Genomic DNA, 22,495 nt, shown 5'->3' with positions numbered 1-22,495 from the left:
ATTTGTTTTGTCTGCATTCAGGGATCGAATTAGGTAGAACGAAAGTTTCTTTTTCAAAACCTGCGCTATTTAAATGACTTATCCATAATATGTAATCGGAAAACCGAAATCTAATTCATTTATGTACCATTATCAATATTTATTCAGAAATCTGTTACTTAATGGTCAAAGAAAAAAATACCATTAAATTCCAAATAGGTACTTACAACTAGAGTTATAATACACGAGGGGTTGTTAGAAAAAATATAAGATTTGATATATAGAAGAATGTATTAATATACATAACTATCAATGTGTTGTGCATTTATCCAACTATGATATCCATTGACTAATCTTTGTATAGAAAATATTAAATATCTGTTACACTTAATATCGTTCGAAACTCAGAAATGAAATGTGACATTTTTTAGCTACGCAATTGACGGTCTGGAATTCACCTGGTTAAAGAACAAAATTGGCGAATTTAATGAAAAGGTCTTGGGAGGACTAATCCCCTCTGACGTCATCCCTGCCTTGAAACATTTTCCTATCCCATCATCCCTCACGGCAAAGCGACTTTCGAAGGAACTGGATGGCTTCTTCAAGGTTAAACTGGAAGAACACAAGGCAACTTTAAACACGGGTTCGTGTCCTGTTTAGAAAATATTAATTTACAAAAAGTCTGTATTCCGTTGAATTTAATATTACTGAAATGAACATTTGCCAGTAAGCAACTATGTTTATAAATGTACTATATAATTTGTAATAAATTTGTAATAAATAGTTCTATTGAAAATAAGTAGACATTAAATTATGATCACTACATTTTGATCATTTATTTCAAAGGTGACGCAAGAGACATAATGGACCAATTTTTGCTACTGAAGGAGGAGCTGACACCTGAAAGCGATGACAACGCCAAGGAGGCGCTTTCTGACACTAGAATCATGCTCACCTTATTGGACATAAATTTTGGTAGGGTTAATTTCTAAGATAATACACCTGCACTCTTTATACAGTATTTCTGGTGATATAGATAAGGTATGGATAAGGTATCACATCACCATACTCGCAAATATAACTGCAGTTGCTTTTACATGTGAAGGTATTTTAGACGACTCAGTTGATGTTCTTTCTTTTACTAAAAAGGAATCGTAATATCACTTCGGCTCCTGATATCACACGGGTCTCTAGATAGTTAACAAAATTTGAGCGATTCAACATTTCTGAAAGAGTACGATAAATTAAATTTCACAGATTCAGAGGTAAAGGGCATACTATGGATTTTCAATCCTCCACTTTTAACCAACATTACAAGGAGGAAGAATGATGTACACCACTGGTAATTTTATTTCGACGCTTCTTATTACTTTTTTATCAAACATGTGGTAGATTTTATGGGAAAGAAATATATGTTTCTGTACAAAGCACACCAAGTGTTGGTGTGCGATCTTCAATATGGAACTTTTACTCCCGTAGCTGCAACCGTGACTACATCCGACACGTTGAATTGGATGGTAATGTACGTAGCAGATAATCCAAAAGTCCAGACAAAGATTCACAAGGAGTTAGACGACTTAGGTACATTGTAAAAACTTATTTCTTGTCTTTTTTAGTTACAGTTACATGTGTATCTTATGGGTAAAATACGTGTATATGTATCACCGTTCTAGAAAACGAGCATCAGAATGAGGTCTCCACTATTAGTGTTTATAGTCATTATGTTTATGTCCTTTTATTATTATAACTTTTTTGTTTGACATATGCCAAACAGAAAACAATTTGGGCGATCTCCGTCACTGCAGAACTAAGATGACTTACTGCGAAGCTGTTCTAAGAGAAGTAATGCGCATACGCCCTGGGGCCCCAGTTGCTTTAAGACATAAAACACGCTGTGATACCAAATTAGGTAAGATATCAATTTGTCTTGCTCGTATATAAAACTTATAAAAGGTTATTGAATTATCTATCATTATCAATATATAATTAATGTTCCCCATCCAACAAAGACAGTCGATAATATTAAGTTTAAGGACCACCGATTGCAGGAATATGAATTCCACAGCAATTTCAGCTTTTGCTTACATATACTACCTACTTTTTCTCGTGTATCAATTTTTCATTAAATGGCAATCTGAAAATTAATTATAATGTTCATGTTAAGTCAGTATTATGTTGTTAGCAATGCACCGTTGGTATGACGCTACACCTTTTTATTCATCATCATTTAGGTGGATACGATATCCCAAAAGACACTCTTGTCTATCCCAACATATGGGAAATCCACCATGACCCGAAAAACTGGGAATCGCCGGAGACGTTCATGCCAGAGAGGTTTCTGGACAAAGATGGCAGCTTGAAAAAATTGGATAAAAAGACATGGCTGCCGTTCGGCCGTGGCAAGAGGAAATGTGTGGGAGAAGCACTTGCTAGGGCAGAAATCGGGATGATTATGGTACGTGTTGCTTTGTTTTGATTGTTTTCTTTTAAATATGTCAGATAGCCTTAGTGAATATTAGATTTTATTCATATTAACGAATATCGTGTGTGCACTACTTACATTTGCATGTACAATACGTACATGTGCAGGTATAAATAGTGATAAGTTTCTTTTCCAGGCATTGTTTTTTCGTCGGTTTAGGGTTAGCTTTCCACCAGATGTGCAACCTGACTTCGAGCCTATGATGTTTGAAATACATGACACTCCCTTTCCTCAAAAGATAATTGTACAAAAAAGAGAATGACAATTTACATGAAAGTGTTTTTAAATGACTCAAGCAATATTTGGACTGGTATTCAAATATATTTCGTGGATCAAGAGGCGTAGATGCCCGCATTAAACAAAGCATTGTTTACCTTTCGGAAGTAGGCAGACCATAACAGAATGTTGTAGAAATGAAAAGAAAACAAATTCAATAATTATACATGTATAGTTATATTTGCATAGCATTAAGCACTGTTGGGTGTAACGATATTGAAATTTTCCGTTAATGGTACTATGTTTTAGATGTTATACAAGTAGCTCAAATATTAAAATACAATAAAGCTTTTTTTTTTTTTTTTTTTTTGTAGATATATGGCCATTTTAAAACATGCTCGGAAGCAGCCAAACTAATCTTTCTCATTTCGGCCGGAAGGATGCATTTCATGAAAAGAAGTTAACAGAAAAATTATTTCAGGGTTGTCGTTCTTGCTACTCGACTTATAATGTTGAGCATGATCAAAACTGAAATCGAGAAAAAATGATTAGGACCATAATTAAAAATTACCATAAATTACCAAAAATCCACAAAAGTGTGAATGGTAAATATATTATTTGGATATTTCATTGCCAGCATATGCACAGTTTTTGGCATGTGCTTTTCAAATGAAATTAGAATTGCTTCTTATTATGCATGTAACCTAAGGGTCGCCACTGAGCACTTAACGTGTGCTTACAATATACCGCAATGCCTCTTTTATCATTTATATAAGCAGCATTTCCAACACTTTATGCAGTAACTATTTTTAAGTTTTGAAACCGGTTCGACAATTAAAATACCAACACGTACGTTGCTACTGTGCAATTTAGGTCATGTATTGCAGGGGCAGCCATATTGCGCCATACATATTAAGACTGGCAAGTGGGAACAGAAGGGGTAAGAAAAGGTCGTTTTAAAACATATGTGCTATCTTGCTGTTAAATAATCACAAATGGCTAACCTGCTTGGTTTGGCAGCAAATCCTATGAGATGTCACAGGCGTAGTATGATAAGAGAGAGAATTTTTGAAGAGGTGCGTTTGTTTTTGATGCTCTGAGTGATGCTGAATCATTAGATTATATGATAGTTTTTATCGTGACCAACAGAATCCATGCAATCTCCGTGAGAGACCAATTATCTTGTTTTACTAAAGCATACTTTTAAATGTACGAAAAAATATACATTGCTATCCCCAGAATCTGCCAACCATGTCTAGTCAGCCGTTTTGTTAGAAAGTATGTCACGACCTTGCCCTTCCACTGCAAATTGTAAACATTTCATGAGGCACAACTAATGCAATGTGGTCTGTCTTAACACTGACACTAAAATGTCCCGTAGATATTATTCCCATTATTTTAATGGATATTCTATCTTGAAATATACTTATATTGTTTATTTTGGGTTATTTATTTTCCAAATATGGTATAGATAATTTTTTGTTAGCAACTATCATGGCTTTTGCAATGTTTATTGCAACAAACTGCATTAAGGGAATGTCTTTTTCAAATATGGTTTTGGATAAATTTTTATCCGCTGGATTACCATCACACTGTTTATCCAGCCTTTGAGAAACACAAAATTATACAGAGGATAACTATCCAGAGGATTAAAGATTAATACCATGGATAGCCTATCCAGCCTTTATTGAACCGGGCCCAGGTCAGTAACCGCACAAAGAAGGTTTCACTTTAACGCCAACACGCATCGTACAACATACTGCGCAAAGAAAGAAGTTATCAACTTTTCTGCTTATACCCCCCCCCCCCCCCCCCCATTTATTTGAGGGTGGTAAATGATTTACAAGATAATAATATGAATGCTGTCAATAATATACTTCTCTATATTTGTAAGTATAACTCACAAACACACATACATATGCTATATGTGTATATAAAGATAAAATAATGCAAAAAATGTCAAAATTTTAAATAATAATATATTTGAATAATCCCCGAGGCACCCCCACCCCACGCAAAAAAAGCTATTACACTGTATGCTCAATGAACACTTTCATCGGATAAATTAACTATAGAAAACAGGGTATCTAATAAAAATATATTTGTCATATGTCCTGATTAATATATCCAAATTTCACATTTGTAATGAAAATATATACATTTGCGTGAACAGCTTCAGCGTTTCACCTTCAGCACTTTAGGGTGCCGCTGAATTAATGTGTCTTACAAATACAGTTCTTTCTAAACTGTTTCGAAGGCTGAAATAGAGCGTTACACAGTCATACAGATTGTCAGACAGTGTCGATTTCGTCTTTACCCAGTTGTATGTGCAGGTGAACGACAAAAACGTCGTCGGAGTAACGCCAAGTAACCCTGAGTAACTTGAAACGACAAAGGAATGCTATAGTGTAGAGGTTTGTTTCAAGTTCTCCCTGGAGCTTGGGGGTGCGCGACGTAGACCACGTTCCGCTATGACATCAACCGTTCTTGCCATTTATTTGCCGGTAACCTATATTTCTTGTATATACTTCTTGTTTAAGAGGTAAAAACGTCATATTTGTAACGCAGGTGTATTTTATTGTTCTTTCTTTCTTTCTTTTTTTATTTGTAACAGCTGGTAGACCTCTCGTAAATAGTTGAGATATATTATTAATATAGATTTCATGAACTTGTTCTTTGTTGTACTGTTATTGGTATTAAGTATTGTCAGCTTTAAAGATTCATGGTGATTTGTAAGACATGTTTTCTCTTTTCCACACGTAATGCCCTTGCTTATATCAAGGTCAAAGCTTTATGTTTCCTTTGTTACATTGTATCCACCCCGATTTGCAGCCTTCCGCTATAAGCATAAAGAATACCAAATTAAAGTTGCTGACATGAAATGTAAGTATAATAAATTAAAGTGCCTATGAAAAAAATTAGGAGACCCAGGTTAAGTTGAAATGGTAAATGCTTGTTTTTCATTTCAGTGAATTTCTAGAAAAATGTCATCAAAATTTGTGCATAAAGTTTTAGATGTGTTGTTAACAAACAAACCAACACCAATGATTTACATGACCTCCTTTGCTGGCAGAGATAATTGAATGTCTCGTTACCCATTTTAACGTCGGATCAAATTTTGAGAGAGAAGCGCTATCATTACGCTGTCATTTCTTTGTATATAAGGGTTCCGCATAACAATGGACATGTTGTTGTTTTGAACAATCTGAAGATGCAATGATTTGGATATGTTGTCATTAAAATGGCTCCCAATATCAACCATTTAAATGTATTAGTCTGTCCTAAAAACGCCTTTTTCTTAATTTGGGATAAAATTGTAAGCCAAGCGTTTGATGTAATTTAGTACAAGCATTCACTGAAATGAATTTAATATTAATTGGCCTGAAAAATTACCGATTACTTTTTTATTAAACTGGAATGATTGATACTATAATGGTTTGTCTTATGTCAGAAAAGATTTCTTTTGTGAAACAGATTTAAGGTTAAATATATCTTTTTTTTTTTTTTTTTTTTTTTGCAGATTGAGGACAATGGATATTGACGCTATAATTAGTTTACTCACTGTGAAGACTTTTGTTGTCGGGATCACCACATTTCTGTTGGTGATGTCATATCTACAGAGGAAGAAGTACAAACTGCCACCAGGACCTCCACAGCTGCCAATACTGGGGAGTTACTTTGGTGAGAGCTTTTTTGTAAACCATTACTTCCAGAAAAAGTTAAACATTGGGACATTTTTCGTGTCTAAAATATGATGTTTTGGTTGATCATGTATGATGTGATTGAATGTTAATATTTTAATAAAATCTGCGTATCAAACTGAGCACGTTTTGATGTACTTAAATGTTTATGTTTTAATAAAATTTGCGTATCTTATTTCAGCATTCAGAAATGATGGCCGACTGTATTCTGTGTTCTCAAAACTCGGAAAATCATTTGGTGACCTTTTCAGTGTTGATCTAGGTAAATAGAATAAGGCGTTTATTGTTGCGTTTGTGCCACCATGTAATACATTAAGATACTATGCTTAATGGTTTAAGCTTTATGGTTTTCTAGCACCAGGGTGAGGTGGCAATTGGGAAATCTTCACAGTAAGACTTCGTAAGGTCTGCTGGACATTTTTAATGGATTTTAGATTTGATTTTGCTCTGTTTCCAGAGAAGATTTTCAGTGTGAGACCTCGAAGAACCTGTCTTCTCCCTTTGCCTTATTTAAAAGTAGATAATTTTGAACAAATCACAGTAAAACACCATGATTTCTTTGAAACAATTCTTGACCAAAATGTTGATCAGCATTAAAATATACTACGCTTTCTAACAGAAACTCATCTACATCCTATTACATTTCACATATGATATGTGTGACACATTAAAGCTGCTGAAGTAATGAAAACCCTAACACATTTTTCATAGCCTCAATAGAAATTCCAAAGGATATACATTAAAGTAAACCGCGAATGGATTTTAAGTATTTTAAGTACATATATCGACCAAAATTGATTAGGCTGGGCATTTATGGTCGATATATTTGATTTTTAAAAACAATGTATATCAGTTTCTGCTTAGTGCGTTATTTAACATGGCGTGGTTTTACATTTTCATTGTTTTTTTTTTTTTTTTTTAGGTGCTTATAGGGTTAACATTGACTTGCACAGTTTGGAAGCATATGGACTTTATACTTTCTGCATTATTAAATTTCCAGGTTTTTGGCACACGGTCGTGATTTTAAAATCTGCAGATATTGTGCACGAGGCTTTAGTTGAGAAGAAAGAAACATTCGCAGGAAGAGGCGTTTTGACTTGGAAGTGTATGTATCAGTTATATTGATCTCATTGTACACATGCTTTATTTTGCAATCTATTGATATTGTTTATGTGTCTTTAAATAAAAGGGTACGTTGCACAAAATACATCAATTTTAAAATACTGAGTCCACTTTTGACATGTTTAAACAGTATAAATAAAGGTTTGCAGGTTGGGAGTTAACAGAGCTTTTGTTGCCGTAAGTGTTCTGTTCAAAACTGGTCGTGTTATTCATTGAAATTTGATATCGGAGAAAAGATCTTTTCCATAGTGACATTTCGAATGGTTTCTCACAAACCGAGCATTATTATTTTAAATTTCAAATCGAATAACAGAATGAGTGAACAATAACGTACTTTTAATTTCACAGTTCAATTTCAAACCTATAACTTAAGGTATCATTTGAGTAGAAACTGCATTTCAGCTATTTTGAAAACATACAACAGTTAAGGGAAACAGCACTTAGTTCACATATGCACAAATGCATCTAAGAATATTTTACTTGATTTTCCACCTTCTGTCCTTTCTTAATTTAAGTTACATGTAAATCACGTAGATGCATATTCAAAACGCGTTTAATAAGGGTGGTTTTGAGAAATTCTGAGGGAAGGGATGTAATTACGTATATTCAGAAGCCGGCCCTTTTAATTTAAAGCCATAGATATACATTTTTATTCAAAACGCCCAGTGTTTGGGTATGATAATATGAATAATGTCTCACGTCAGTCTATACGTACAGGTTTCTGCATTTTCCTCTCTATTGATGAAATGATGTTTATCATATTGCCAGATGAGCTATTCAGCGGAAGAAAGAGAGATTTAATTTTCAGTGACTATGGGCCCGTGTGGAGACTACAAAAGCAGATGGCGTTGAAGGCATTCAGGTACTTTGATCGAATTCTATTGGTGACACAAATTAGCCAGTTTAATAATGTTCTTAATAGATTTTAACTCGCTTTCAGTTGAGCTCTGAAAGAACGCTCCAGATTGTTTTCTGTTTGCTACCTTTTGTTACATGTACCAAAAGTAACTATTTAGTTAACAGTGATAATTAAAGGGTATTAGAGCAGGCAACTTTGTGGTCACAGTCTGTTTAGACAGGTGATAACACCCCATGCTGTAATGAAATGATAAACTATTGTCTGTTGATAACGCAATGAGCAAACATACATTGTAATACAAAACTTTCATAGAAAGTAACCAGTTAAGTTCTTAAACAATACTTTTGGTAACGTCTCATTATTTCTGGGCTGAACTGTAAATATTTCCAGTTGTAAATGAACGAACTATGGGTCTTAGGGTTATCTATGATATTCTTTTTTCATATTCAGGACCTACGTAGCTAGTGATAAATTAGAAATGTTCACGAGGTCTGCTTTTGATGAAATCGCCGCCTTGATTGAGAAGGAGACCGAGCCTTTTGACATGCATGTCTACATGCGGTTACTCATTTTCAACATTGTCTGCAGAATGGCTTATGGGAAAGTGTAGGTTAATCTATGGCAACTTAAAACTACATATACCCTTGAAAAGTAATAGTAATCAGGACTGCTTATATCACATATCTACCCGAACATAAGCCGTTTGTACGTCTTTGTACAGGGGTTAGCGGAATATCGATTAAAACATGAACCGTATGAATGTCGTCCACTCTGATTTTACTTATTATTTGTACCTCGTAGTAGTTGTTTTATATTTCGAGGTCAAGTTTCATGTATATACCCCATGGTCATTTAAGTTACAAAATAAACGAACCGGAGTTCGTTTGGTTGAAGAGCACCTTGGACGAAAGCATGGAAAAGGTATATGGCAGTATCATTCCTTCTGACGTCATCCCCGTTTTGAAGCATGCCCCTATCCCATCATCCCTATCGGCGAAACGGCTTTTGCAGGGACTGATTGATTTTCAGAAAGTCAAATTGGAAGGACACAAAAGATCGTTAAATTTGGGTTTGTAAATTTTTGTATGTAAAGAAGATGATGATCAGAGTTGATGTTTTGAAAATTGATTAAGAAAAGATGAATGATAGTGTAAGATTTACCGTCTTTACATACGCATATTTAATATTCCCTTTTTTTCCAACAAATCTGTTTCAGTTGAAAATTAAGTTCATTCAACCGATAGATAGTTGTATATAAGAGACCATTCCCAGACCCTATCGTACCAAGGGGATTCTCGCTTAATTGCAATTAACTATAGCGGCTTAGATGTCTGTCACCCTTACTGAAGCTGATAGGGGGTAATTAAATATCGTTTAGCAGTTTTAACAAGAGTACCAGACATCTAAGCCACTAAAGCTGAAAGCAGTTTAGCGAGAAACCCCGATAAGATAGAGCGATTTTGTTAGATCGATCTTGGGATGGGAACCCAGTCTAGGATAACTTTTTCACGTTCAAGATGAGGCCAGAGACATCACTGACCACCTTTTGCTGCTGAAAGAGGAGCTGACAGCTGAAAGTGATGACGACGTCAAGGAGTCGCTTTCTGACCTCCGCATCCTTCACACCATATTGGATATTTTCTTTGGTATGTTAAACACTTAAGATAGCATAAAGATATTTGGCACTTTCATATGATGTATTACTCATATGTAAAACTTTACATTGCTTAGTTATAACTACAGTTTTACTTGATACGTTAAATGTTCACCTCGACAATATTTAGCATCCACATACCAGGTACATGAGTACATGATCATTTTAATTTATTATTATTATTATTATTATTATTATTATTATTAATAAAAGAAAGTACCAGTCAATGTTTTCTCGAGCTTGTCGACTCAAATTTTATGATTATTTATGTACAAATAATACTGCGACCAATATGAAATTAATAACCATTCCAAAGCAATAGCAATATGCAATAGCTAGTTGATTGTTTTATCAGAAAATAATGATATCTTGTAGCTGGAACCCAGACTACATCCGACACGTTGATATGGATGGTTTTGTATGTAGCAGATAACCCAAAGGTTCAGGCAAAGATACACAAAGAATTAGACAGCTTAGGTAAATGTTTCTCTACTTTCTCTTTTCCATATTGAAGTATATCTCAATGACAGCTTGTTTCAAAAATGTAGAAAACACTGTTTCATTTTTAAAATGCTTTTTTTATAATGCTTGAATGTCTTAATGTGATTTTTGCATCTTGAAAGAAATTATTTCAATATTTATTATTTTCACCTCAAAGGGGACGATTTCTGCGATCTTAGGCAATGCAAAACAAAGTTGCCTTACTGCGAGGCAGTTCAGAGAGAGGTTTTGCGCATGCGTCCTGCTGGTCCAGTAGCTATACCTCATAGAGCACTTAGTGACACGAAACTAGGTCAGACATCAACCTATTTGCTTGAATGTATACTTTTGCTACAAATGATCGAATATTCTTTGAGAATATAACATATGTTGTTTCAATCATTTCAATAATTTCAAATTGAGAATGACAGCCCAAAATATGGGCAGGTCTGCCCTAGCGCCATTTCCATTGGAGCAGGTAATAGTTGCCTCCGACCGAGGTGGTTCAGAAGATGACGGTGAAAAAAATTCACGCATGCGTGAAGTACGTCTTGCTTACCACTGAGTAACATATCTAACTTTCTTCCTAGGTGGCTACGATATCCCGAAAAATACTCTTATCTTTGCAAACATATGGGAAATCCACCATGACCCGAAAAACTGGGAATCGCCGGAGATTTTCATGCCAGAAAGGTTTTTAGACAAAGATGGCAGCTTGAAAGAGTTGGACAAAAAGACATGGCTGCCGTTTAGCAGTGGCAAGAGGAAATGTGTGGGAGAAGCAATTGCCAGGACAAATATTATGACAATTTTGGTGGGTAGAAGCCAACACAATTGTATTATATCTTTATATCAGGTACAATCTGGCACATTTCGTGTAAATTTAGGAAAGAGAATCTAAAAAATCAAACATGAATTTCTTTGTATTCTGAATTAATTGGCAATTCATACTGTTACTTTCATAATAAATAGGACCCTTTCGAATGATGCTTCATGTTGTTGATATATATTACTGACGTGGGTACTAGGTAATGCTAGTAGTTCCGTAACCAATATTACCATCATTATTTGTATTTAAGCCACCATTAGTGAACATTTCATTCTAATTTCAAAGGTGACCATTTGCACATGAATTTAACAGGCGATTTGTAAACATAAGTATGAATATATACTAGTATTGTTTACAGACAGTGACCGCATTCTAAAGTCCTTCAAAACATTGACTTGTATCTGTATGCTTAATTGTATTATTTTTCGGTTCTTTAGTATTAACGTTTATTTATTTATTTTACAGATATTGTTCTTTCGTCAGTTTGAAGTGAGCTTTCCGCCGGGACAAAAACCCGACTTCGAGCCTGCAATGTTAGAACTGGCATGCATGCCTAAACCTCAGAAGATAGTCGTGAAGAAAAGACAATAGTATTTGAGCCAGTGCACAAAGTGAATATATTTGGAGCTATTCATTGTAATTTGGAAGCATTTTTCTACTGATTAAGGTTTTTAACTGGTTACGTAACAGCCAAGGATAAAGCGATGTTTACGTCTCACCGTGGCAACAAGAGCTTATTTTGGCAAGGCACGCGCTACATGCTGGCTTGAGAAAAGCATCGTTTCACCTTGGTAGCGAGTTAATTTCTCATTTGCGCATCGTGCTCTTCCCTAGTATAGGCTACCATCCATAAATGGGGGGACGTCGTTGAGCATAAGCGATATTTCCGATCATCTAATTCGTTAACAATGTATTGTCTTAAAATTATTCCGATTTGGAATTAAGACGATGTGGAAATGTTTTCAGTAACCCCATTGGGGCATACGTAAAAATAATTAACATTGAGCAAGTTTCAAAATTTATTCACAGTGGGCGGGGACATTCCATCTCGGGATACCTACTTATCCTGACAAACCTCTGATAGTTATCACCAACACAAAATGTTATTTTTAAATATAATTACTAGGCCAGTCTTATTTTCAAATTTGAAACCAGTGTGACAATTAAATTCCAAGACGTTTATATATTACACCTGTGCAATTTAGGTCATATTGCGCCATACGTATATTTAAAACCGGTGTGACAGGAATGGAGCTCCGCTAGGAACCGTAGTCCGTTTTCCATTTCTCCTTACCGGTGACATTCGTCCTGTATACTGACCCCAATACCCCACTTAAACCTAACCTGTACTAACCATATGGGACCCCGGACTTCCATGAAAAGAACTACCGTTCCTGCCACACTGGTATGTGGGAGCAAGACGTAAGGAGAAGGCGCTTTCAAACATTTGTACTGCTTTGGTGATGATAGGACTTGACATTGTGCAGAGGTGCGAAAAATGTTTCCAAAATTATGCATATAACGGTGGATTATTTAAAGCTATACCCTCTGCTATATTCAGCCTTTTATATAAGGTGCAAAATTGACATGGTGGCATGGTATCCTGTCGCTCTAGTTTAGCCGAATATAGGGTGATAGTTATTATATAATATGTTTACTTCAATTTTCATATTGCCATTTTTAATTGAAATAAAGAGCTGGAAAACAGGTCACTTAGCATCAATTCATTTGTTTATTTTGTCACTTTTCAAACATTTAAGTCAAAGAGGAGGAAACATAGAATATAATAAAGAAGGGTAAAATGACAGAGAAAAAAACAAAATAATCTTAATAGACACGAAACAAAAATATTATCTCAATGTAACAAATATCATTCACTAAGATAACTCAAAGTAATGTAATATATCTATAAAATACGTGTTCTTTTCCATCCTTATGGGCAAATGAGAAGACCAACGGATGAGCTTAGATTAAGTCGGAACCCATGGGAGGGACTCCACCACGACAAAGTGGCCAAGTAACAAAACGTTTCATTTGTGTAAGGGGAATATTAAAAAAATATGGACCGATAGATACCGTACGACTCTAAGTGTTTGTCACCTTCTTGTTTGAGCGTAAGCGTGGAAAATCATTGCTTTTAAAATTTTATTTAGAATATCAAAAGAAACCATTATAAGTATATAACTGAAAATCATTATTTTTAAGGGACCTTACTTAAAGAGCGATTTTTAAAAGATGGAAAGGTGATGCATTCAATTGAGTTTGGAGCAGTACATGTATTTACTGAAATTGCCTCTGACAAAAGCAATATAAATATTAAACTTGAATAACTGTTCATTTTGGCCAAAAAATTAATTTTTTAGAGTAAACAACAATTTCTCAATGCTTACCAATGGTTAATGAACCTATTTCTACATTCGAAGCTAGTCCCTGTTTATAATTTTTTTTCAAAAAAGTTTTTTTTTTTCTAATAATCTCTCAAGAGATTATTACATAGTATAGCCATCTATGAAGGTCATGTGGTCCGATGAGAAGTAAAACAGGTAAAACAGAATATATTCTATTTCTATGAGCTGTTTACAATGTTTTATTGTGAAATATACATCTAATACGGAGATTTATTATCCCTTTAAGAACTTGTAATGCTAATTTACCAACTGAAAAGGGCGGATGGCATAATATACCTCGGATGAAAGAATATGCCATCTTTTTAATGGGAGGTGACTTTTGTGATTTGTTTGAACACCAAGATGGAATAATTGTTAACCATAGGAATTCTTTAACACCAAGAGACGGTACTACTTATCCTATTGTATACCTGTATATACATGCATTTATATGTTTGACAAATTAATCAACCTACAAAATAAGAAATTGGCAAAATATATATTTGCATCATAATAGAATGAATCAGCTTTCCTCGTTTAATCATATGTATATACAACATTAACACGTGCTTATACTCTTATTTTATATTCATATCATTGTTTGTCGTCAAAGCTTTGGTTTGGAATAATAAAGCTATCACCAAAGCAGGTCAAAATATGGACGTTACATCCTGGTTCTATTTCGTTGGCATGCTAACAAACTGTTTCCCTTTTTTCTATGATCAACTTCTGCGGTTTTGGGATGCAGTCAAATGGATACATGGCAGGTTCGAAATCCGGTTTCTGTCCTGGAGGAAAACTCACTTTGAACCGCTGGAAAAACATGGCCTGAAAAAATACGGTGAAATAGTGTATATTCAAAAGCTAGGTGATCGATATTAATACAGTAATCTTTATTGGTTCTGGCGTTCTTTTACAGCGATAATATATCAAAATAATGCTTTTAGTAGCATTTCACATAATACCGTGATGTGTTTCACTTTGTTAAAATGTGTGATTAGATGATGGTTGATAAAATTTATTAGCTCTTTCTTTCCACTATTACTTTGAATAAAATAACCATCTGTCCTTTCAACAATTTAAAACCAAGGTTATATTTCCATTCTTACCATTTTTGCCAATCAAATGCTTTCCATTTAAAAGGGCAATTTGCACGTACCGAAACAGCTTGTTTTTCCTTCTTCTTTCTATATATTCATCTAATTATTATAAAAAAACATTTGCTGCTGATATAGGGTTACGTACCATAATCATCATAATGTCAGCTTTGGCCAGACCTTCGCCGGCACATTTCCTCTTCCCAGAGGAGAACGGCACCCATATCTTGGTATCAATCGGTTTCAAATTGCCATCTTTGTCCAGAAATCGCTCTGGTTTGAAAACTTCTGGTGACTCCCAATTTCTGGAATCATGGTGTATCCCCCATAAATTTGGAAATACCACAGTCCCCTTTGGCAGGTCATAATCGCCTAGTTTGGAAGAATGATAGATATATTTCGGGCAAAACTGAAGGGATAAGTATATATGTATTTAACCGGGAAAACATCTATTGTGTGGATATTTTTACAATATTGCTTCTCGATACAACCTCATGCTCTTAGAGGTGTCGTGCACTAATGGGCTAATTGAAACATTTACAGTTTCAAAAGGAAAGTTTTAAACAGTAGGTAACCATGGAGTCATGGACAAATGCATGTGTAAAACGACAGATGAGAGTATACACGCACGTAAAGATCCACAGAGAGAGTTTCTCAGGCAAGGGCAAATGCACAAATAAAAAAGAGGAGAACTCAAACAAACACACACAAGTTTATACTTAAACAAGTGCGTGCACAATCGGCTTACCAATTTTTGTATCTCGAATCGCCTGGTGCCCGAGAGCCACCGGGGCAGCCGGACGCATGCGCATAACTTCGCGGAGAACCGCCTCGCAATATGGCAGCTTGGATTTACTGTGACGCAGGTCGTCTAGATCGTCCGCTGGGTAAATAAATAAAGCAGATACAAATTTAAGAGAAAGTAGAGTTCGGTTGATGTCGATGTTTTAGAAAAACGAAAAACTTGCCTAAGATGTGTTTCGGGCCGATTTTTATCCCTTTATGTCTGAGAAAAAACATTACTTTTCATTTTTAATCTTGTACGCATAGTTAATAACATTTATGTTTTTTCCATAGGTTTGTAGTATTCGAAAAAGAGAACAAATCACCATCCCTACATAAAGTCACAGACATGTCAAGCTCATCAACAAGTGAGAACGATGTTCTAGTACCCAATGTTTCACTTAAAATAATAAATTATTATTATTATTATTATTATTATTATTATTATTATTTTGTAACTGGCACTTGCGTTTTGGCTCAAATACAAAGGTTGAACAGGGCATACAGATTATATATGTTGGTAAATGGAGTGCATTTTATTTTAAAAAAGTGAGCGTTCCCTAATGTATGAGACGTTTTTACAGTGATACATGCACACACTGAGACAACCGCATTTGAGAGAGAGAGAGAGAGAGAGGGAGAGACCTCACCCAAAACTCCACTAATTTCCTGGTGCATCTTCTCCTGTATCTCCGGGTTGTCCGCAATATACAACATGGTCCACTTCAGTGTTTCTGTTGACGTCAAGACACCAGCTACAAAAACAAAGAAAATAATACCACCCATGCTATAGGATCCCTAAGAGACCTTCCCAATAATCTGTTTCCATGAGTTTTTCAAATGTACCATGTATTCCTTTAGTGACTCTTTCATAGGCTTTTCACTGCAATGAGTGACCCGTGGCGCAGTGCGACTGTTACATAAGTTGTTCCAAAAAATAGAAAAATGCAATAAAATTATGTAGGAATGAAGATTTCTGTATACTTGTATATGTGTTAAGACATATGGGATTAGGGGATTAAAACGTACCAAAAAACACGTCCATTATGGTCTGAATGATATGCTTGTCTGTTAATGTCTCCATCAGGGACCCGTCGCTCCCTGCGTCCAGCTCTTGGCGTACCAACAGCAGTTGGTCGGTAATGTCTCTTGCCTTTCCTGAAAAATGTCGAAATAGGTAAGCTCATATCACCGTAACATTACTAACAGTTAGCAATAGCTTTTTTAGTCATACGACTTGTAGTTCAAATTAGGTTCCAAATTTAAAGAAGTCATGGCAATAAAATGTTATATTTTAATCAGATACTGTAAATATTATTGTGTTACCTTCTCCAAGGGGGTTATGATTTTACCGAAGTTTATTTGTTTGTCAGTGAATAGCAAAACTCGAGAAGTTATGTAAGAATTTTTGATAAAATGCTCAGGATTATCGATTAAAGGAGAATTGGAAAATATTTTTTTCGCTTTATGGATGCATATCATTAAGAATCTAAATTTCTTTTCTGGATAATATCTGATGCATGGAAATGTGATGCTATGCTGAACACATACCTGAAAATATTGTGTTTGTACAACAAGTAATAAGGTAGGTAAATTGACGATATACAAAGTCGAACACAAAAAGGCCTATCTAAAGTTTCAACAAAGACAATTAAAAGGACTGTAGCGTGTCATATGTCTTTTTTATATTTTTGAGTTGTATAATCCATTTGTGTTATAATAGGATGGATGAAACACGTGTATCGTCGCCCTACATCTTTCAGGCGGGCTGGAAAATCACTGTCATAAACTAAGGTCAGCAAAGAAGTTGCCAGGAAAATATCCACCACCTAAGGTTATATGGTTTTTATACTGTGGTAAAGGGATGTACATTCGTGTTGTTATGAAGGTCATATAATAGGTTAATACCTGGTGTCAAGGTTGCCTTGTGCTCATTGACCTGAACTGTTTGGAAATCGATCAGATCTTGCATTGTTCTTTTTGCAACCTGTGTTGACTTGATAGGCACATGTTTCAAAAATGGAAGAAGATCGGCTGGTATGAAGTCTGTGAATAATCCCATCATTTCGTCCATTTTGTTTTTTAGCCAAACAAACTCTGGGTCATTGACTTTGTAGCTGAAAGTATTTTCAAAAACCTGTTTTCATTGACAAAAATAGAAATGCGCTTTCATTTTTTCACATCCTTTTTTCACATCCTTTTTTCTATCAGTTCCTAACATAGCTGATACCGTCTGATCATTTTTTTTTTTTTTTTCATTAATAAAGATTGAATTTTCAGGCTACTTGTTTTACCCTAAAGATGTAAATTGTCTTTAAAATGTGAAAAGACGTCACGACTTTCAAATAAAAGATTAAATGAAGTCACCTTTTCCCAAAGGTCATCCTGCAAATGACATTATAAACCGTCAGGCGAATATATTCGGACAAATCCACAGGTTCCGTTTGTTTTTCCAGCATCTTGGCAACCTCCCCAAAAGAAGACTTTGCAAGTTGCTCTAGCTTGTCACTAGCTATGTAAGTCCTGAAAAGTAGACTACCATCTAAGCACTATATACAGTGCGTTTAAGAGTTAAAGATAAAAATACATAAATTCGTCATTTAGTAGTGGTATTTAATCAGAAGCAATTTAGTTTCGACATTTTCTCTGAAGGACCAGTGCCGGAGTCCGTGTAACAGAGAGACCACCATCCATTAAATTATACAGGTAAGGATTAGCCTGATGTTAGTGAGTCAAAATCTGTGGCGATGCTTACTTGTGGAAATTAATGAAAATCGAACTCTCTCTCATGGGTGGGTGGGGGGGGGGGGGCTCTGCCACGTCACACTGGGTCCATATTTTCTTCTGCTACAACCATACAGTATAAAAACACGTCTTTCGAATCACCATAACTTTATATTTTCCATATCCAAAAGGGTCTCCTTGATGTACAGTTTGAAAAGACTGATTAATTTACCTGAATGCTTTCATAGCCATCCTCCTTTGCATGGTCCATAGGGGCCCATAATTAGCGAATACGATATCTTTATATCCGCCTGACAGCAGTTCAACTGTAGAAAAGGAATAATCTATCCTTATGATATCACATACATATAAATCTTATGTATGATGTGGGTAACTAAACAAAAATCTTAGCTATAACAGATTGGTATTTAATTAAAAAACATTCAAAACAATATCTTCGAAAATCTCAATTCCATTAAAAACTTAACTACACAAAAATTATTTCGAATGAAACTGCGGTATTGCAAATCATTTTATTTACTTATTGACAGTCCGATAGATTAGCTGGGCTTTTCAGACAAAACATTATAACTGCATGCGTTTTGATATAAACAGTTTTGCATCTGCATCTTTTTATCGAATCATACTTACACGACCAAAATAAATTATCCCTTCCTGCAAACACCTCTTTTTTCTCAACCAGGGCCTCGTGCACAACATCGGCTGAATGGAGGACGATAACAGTTTGACCAAAACCTGAAATGAATGGAAGAATTTAAAGGAATGTCTAAAATTTAGTCAAATTGGCTTAAATGCATAAAGAATGTACATACATGTATTTCATTTTATGGTGCGTTTACACTGAAACTACTACAGGTAGGTATTTCGTATTTGGTATTTTGGATTTTCTCTGCGGTGACTTTCGCTGAATGTAATCAGATCAAAAGACTAACATGCTTCCCCCTGGCGTTGAGTAGAATACAGAAAAGCTGCTGATTATACGAATATACGTTCGAAACAAGAGCATCAAAGGCGTCTTAATAATATCAAACTATATCTAAATTTAACTTCCTCGTTTACATGTAGACTTCATTTACCTCACTTATATTTCACGCGGTGTTGCCAGTTCTAATTCAAAATTTCCTTACCCAGTAAGTCTGTACTTATCCTGATGAAGGTACAATGTACATCATACTTGACATAATAATATTAATTATTTATTGTATGAACCATCTGACTTGTACGAAAGTAATTCATGTTAACACAGAATGGAACCGACCTAAGTTCACTGTAAATATATCGCCGTGTGTCTTTGCCATCTTCGTGAATACTGTGAACATCCGTTTGTCTTTCCTAAATGCTAGAAATAAATTAAAAACACCCGTTAAGAACATTGTGTAAAACAATAACAATTGTTATTTGGATAAACGAAGTCAGTTGTATAAATCTATATAAATGCAGATATGACATTCGCTTTTGTACTGACCTAAGTAGTTCCCCAGTATCGGCAGCTGTGGGGGTCCTGGCGGCAGTTTGTACTTCCTCCTCTGTAGATATGACATCACCAACAGGAACACCATAACGCCAACCAAGAAAGTCTTCAAAGTAAGCCAACTTAGCACAGCAGTAACGTCCATCATCCTTGGAATGCATGAAAATTGATGACATATATATATATATATATATATATATATATATATATATATATATATATATATATATATATATATATATAAGGCTTTTTTTATCTTTTCCTTTTTTAATTTAAGGGGTCTGCTTCACAAATCAATTCATACTAAAATATTTTCTATACATTTAGATCTAAATTCAGTCTAACTCAAAAATAATAGTAATGATTACTACCATCCATTTCTTAAAACCGCACTATACACATGCGTCTCAGTGCTGTTATTTATGTATATAAAATTAAAACTACACAGATAAATTAAAGACTACTATAAAAGTAATAATAACTTAAATATAATAAAGTTAACCACGGGTACCCAATAAAGATCGCGGAAAACTTCCGAGTTTTACGGAGGAGACAGGCTGCTTATAATTTATGAATAGACTAATGTTTTTCTATTTGATTATTAGGTATTCCGAACAAGAGGCTGTTGCAATAATCTAGTCTAGAGGTCACATGGATGAAATTCATTTGTATATGGTTTTTATTGGTTTACATATTGTATCCGAGAGAAGCCTTATTCAAGTCCCCGGCACTGGGCCAGTGCATTACCCCATGTACATCCTGAGCAAAAAAAACTACGGTCGGATATAAAGAAAAACAAGGATTTAACCAGTTAAACAAGGATTTAAACAAGGATATAACCAGATTTACCCAGTTAAAATTCTTATCAAATATGGTTTGAGCGCTGTGGCTTTCTATAAGGTATATATAGTATATATATGTTTCAATACCACTGCGGGTATATAAAGCTGAGCTTCTGAAAAATGCATAATTTTTCATAAGTCCATACGCCTTCAATTATGAAAAATTAACACGCTCAACTGATGTTTTACCTAAACTGCCCCGTGCTTGATTCTCTTGTTTAAACATTTCGTTTGGATCAAGTTGTTATGTTAAAACCATGTTTGATCAATGCGTCTGTTAGACTTAAACAAACATATCCGTGTAAGTCAAAATATAGGGCGTCCTGAGAAGATAAGACTATTTATCCTTTTGATTTTCGTTGTAAACTGGTAATTAACGGTAAAAAACAACATTACATCTAGATTTTTGGGGAGAGATTGGTTAATATTTTTAATAACAAAATATGCTAATAACTTTAACACCAGACTTTTCAAAATACTGTCATATACACGGTACTCGAATCTTGATCTGAAAAATGGTAATAGATACCGCTCCTCTTCCAAAATTGACACACCGTTTAAACAGCTAAATATATATTTAATTGAGTATGAAAGCAACATAGCAAAAACAATTACAATTAAATGCAATACGAAGCTTTGACTTGATCTAAAAAAATACATGGGACCAGGTGGAAATGTATGGCTTCTCAGTGGTCAGAATATATAAATTTAGACACACTGACCATAGAGCTCTGAAATTAATTCAGGACAAAAATTACATAATGTATATCCCTTACATTTATTTTCCATCTTTTTTCTTTTTACAATTGACTGTATTTTCGTTGGTTTTCCAATTATACATGAAAGCAACATATCAAAACAGTCGCAATCATTTTATTGTTATATTAATGGCAGTTAATGAGAATTGATTTGTTTTCTACATGTACTACAATGGTACCTACATATATATATATCTTAACACCGACCTATTAACAAGACGCAGGTGACCAGTGAGTGGTCAGTCTCCTCCCACCCTCTCACCCGCCGTTAAATTAAGGCTCCATTCCAGAACATATTATAGGTAAGTGTAGATATATGTTAAGTATATTGTGAATAAATTATTTTTGAGCCACAATTACTTTGTGTGAATTAACGCTAATTCAAATAAAACAAAAAAAGGTCTTTCATTGATCGAAACAAGCACTTATCAAAAGGAAAGAAAAAAAAAACCTCCCTGAATGTCAAAATCATTTATCATGATTAATTTAGATCAAATAAGAATGCCAGTATTATACAAATCTGAGTAAACTGTTGACCGTCTAGTTCGGTGGATCCACAGTTATATTTCCCTTTAATGTACTACACATATATAATAAACTTACCTCTCTGTACAACCAATGACTTTCAAACGCCCTTTTACTTGCCCCTAATATGTCTGCGCACCAGACACAAGTGTATGTGAACTAAGGACGTCTACCATAAATAACTTCATTTGGACTAGAGCTATCAGTTTGTCATCGTGTCTTAAACCCACGTCAAATGACAAGGTCAATTGATAAGATAATATAAGGCATAGCGGGGCGTGGGCAAAGACGGATTACTTATAGTTCCCTAACATCAATATGTACCTGAAGTGTAAATGAGCATCAGTCTTCAGGGACGTAGCCTGAGCAAAATGCCAGGGGGGGGCAGTAAGCGGACACGAGGGGGCTAAGCCCCCGAGGGGGGAGGGTGTGGGAGGGGGTTGTGGAAAATTTTTTAAAACTGTATGTATAATACTGCATTCTGGTGCATTTTCGCAGAAAATGATACCAACTTTGCAATTTTTACCTTTGCGATTATTATTTTTTTTTTGCACCTCAAATCCCG

The 22,495-nt window shown here is 34.9% G+C and overlaps 2 protein-coding genes across 4 annotated transcripts in view; one reads left to right on the top strand and one right to left on the bottom strand.

Annotated features, from left to right (window-relative positions):
* The window catches only part of LOC106160616 (steroid 17-alpha-hydroxylase/17,20 lyase), a 52,936-nt gene extending 39,904 nt beyond the window's left edge, over positions 1-13,032 (top strand). For all 3 annotated transcript variants that reach the window (XM_086996682.1, XM_086996681.1, XM_086996683.1), the window contains 17 exons: positions 411-622; positions 826-954; positions 1,459-1,560; positions 1,754-1,888; positions 2,211-2,434; positions 3,565-3,617; positions 6,198-6,358; positions 6,560-6,640; positions 7,379-7,483; positions 8,269-8,362; positions 8,810-8,965; positions 9,217-9,428; positions 9,877-10,005; positions 10,389-10,490; positions 10,672-10,806; positions 11,084-11,307; positions 11,788-13,032. In XM_086996682.1, coding sequence (XP_086852808.1) covers positions 411-622; positions 826-954; positions 1,459-1,560; positions 1,754-1,888; positions 2,211-2,434; positions 3,565-3,617; positions 6,198-6,358; positions 6,560-6,640; positions 7,379-7,483; positions 8,269-8,362; positions 8,810-8,965; positions 9,217-9,428; positions 9,877-10,005; positions 10,389-10,490; positions 10,672-10,806; positions 11,084-11,307; positions 11,788-11,913 — 2,380 coding nt within the window. In that variant the 3' untranslated portion in view covers positions 11,914-13,032. The remainder of the gene's footprint in view (positions 1-410; positions 623-825; positions 955-1,458; positions 1,561-1,753; positions 1,889-2,210; positions 2,435-3,564; positions 3,618-6,197; positions 6,359-6,559; positions 6,641-7,378; positions 7,484-8,268; positions 8,363-8,809; positions 8,966-9,216; positions 9,429-9,876; positions 10,006-10,388; positions 10,491-10,671; positions 10,807-11,083; positions 11,308-11,787) is intronic.
* An 846-nt stretch (positions 13,033-13,878) lies between these two features.
* On the bottom strand, positions 13,879-20,860 carry LOC106153938 (steroid 17-alpha-hydroxylase/17,20 lyase-like). Its single transcript, XM_086996684.1, has 12 exons — positions 20,837-20,860; positions 19,800-19,954; positions 19,593-19,673; positions 18,965-19,069; positions 18,546-18,639; positions 17,957-18,112; positions 17,498-17,706; positions 16,619-16,747; positions 16,240-16,344; positions 15,555-15,689; positions 14,955-15,178; positions 13,879-14,537 (listed from the first exon to the last, which is right to left on the bottom strand). Exons 2-12 carry the CDS (start codon positions 19,951-19,953, stop codon positions 14,403-14,405), a joined length of 1,527 nt encoding a protein of 508 aa, XP_086852810.1. The 5' UTR covers position 19,954; positions 20,837-20,860; the 3' UTR covers positions 13,879-14,402.
* Positions 20,861-22,495: the final 1,635 nt, after the last annotated feature.

Source organism: Lingula anatina, chromosome 10 (genome assembly GCF_051362555.1).
Source record: "Lingula anatina isolate TDL-2025a chromosome 10, LinAna3.0, whole genome shotgun sequence".
NCBI classification, from domain to species: Eukaryota; Metazoa; Brachiopoda; class Lingulata; order Lingulida; family Lingulidae; genus Lingula; species Lingula anatina.
This window is presented reverse-complemented; position numbering and strand designations above follow the sequence as displayed.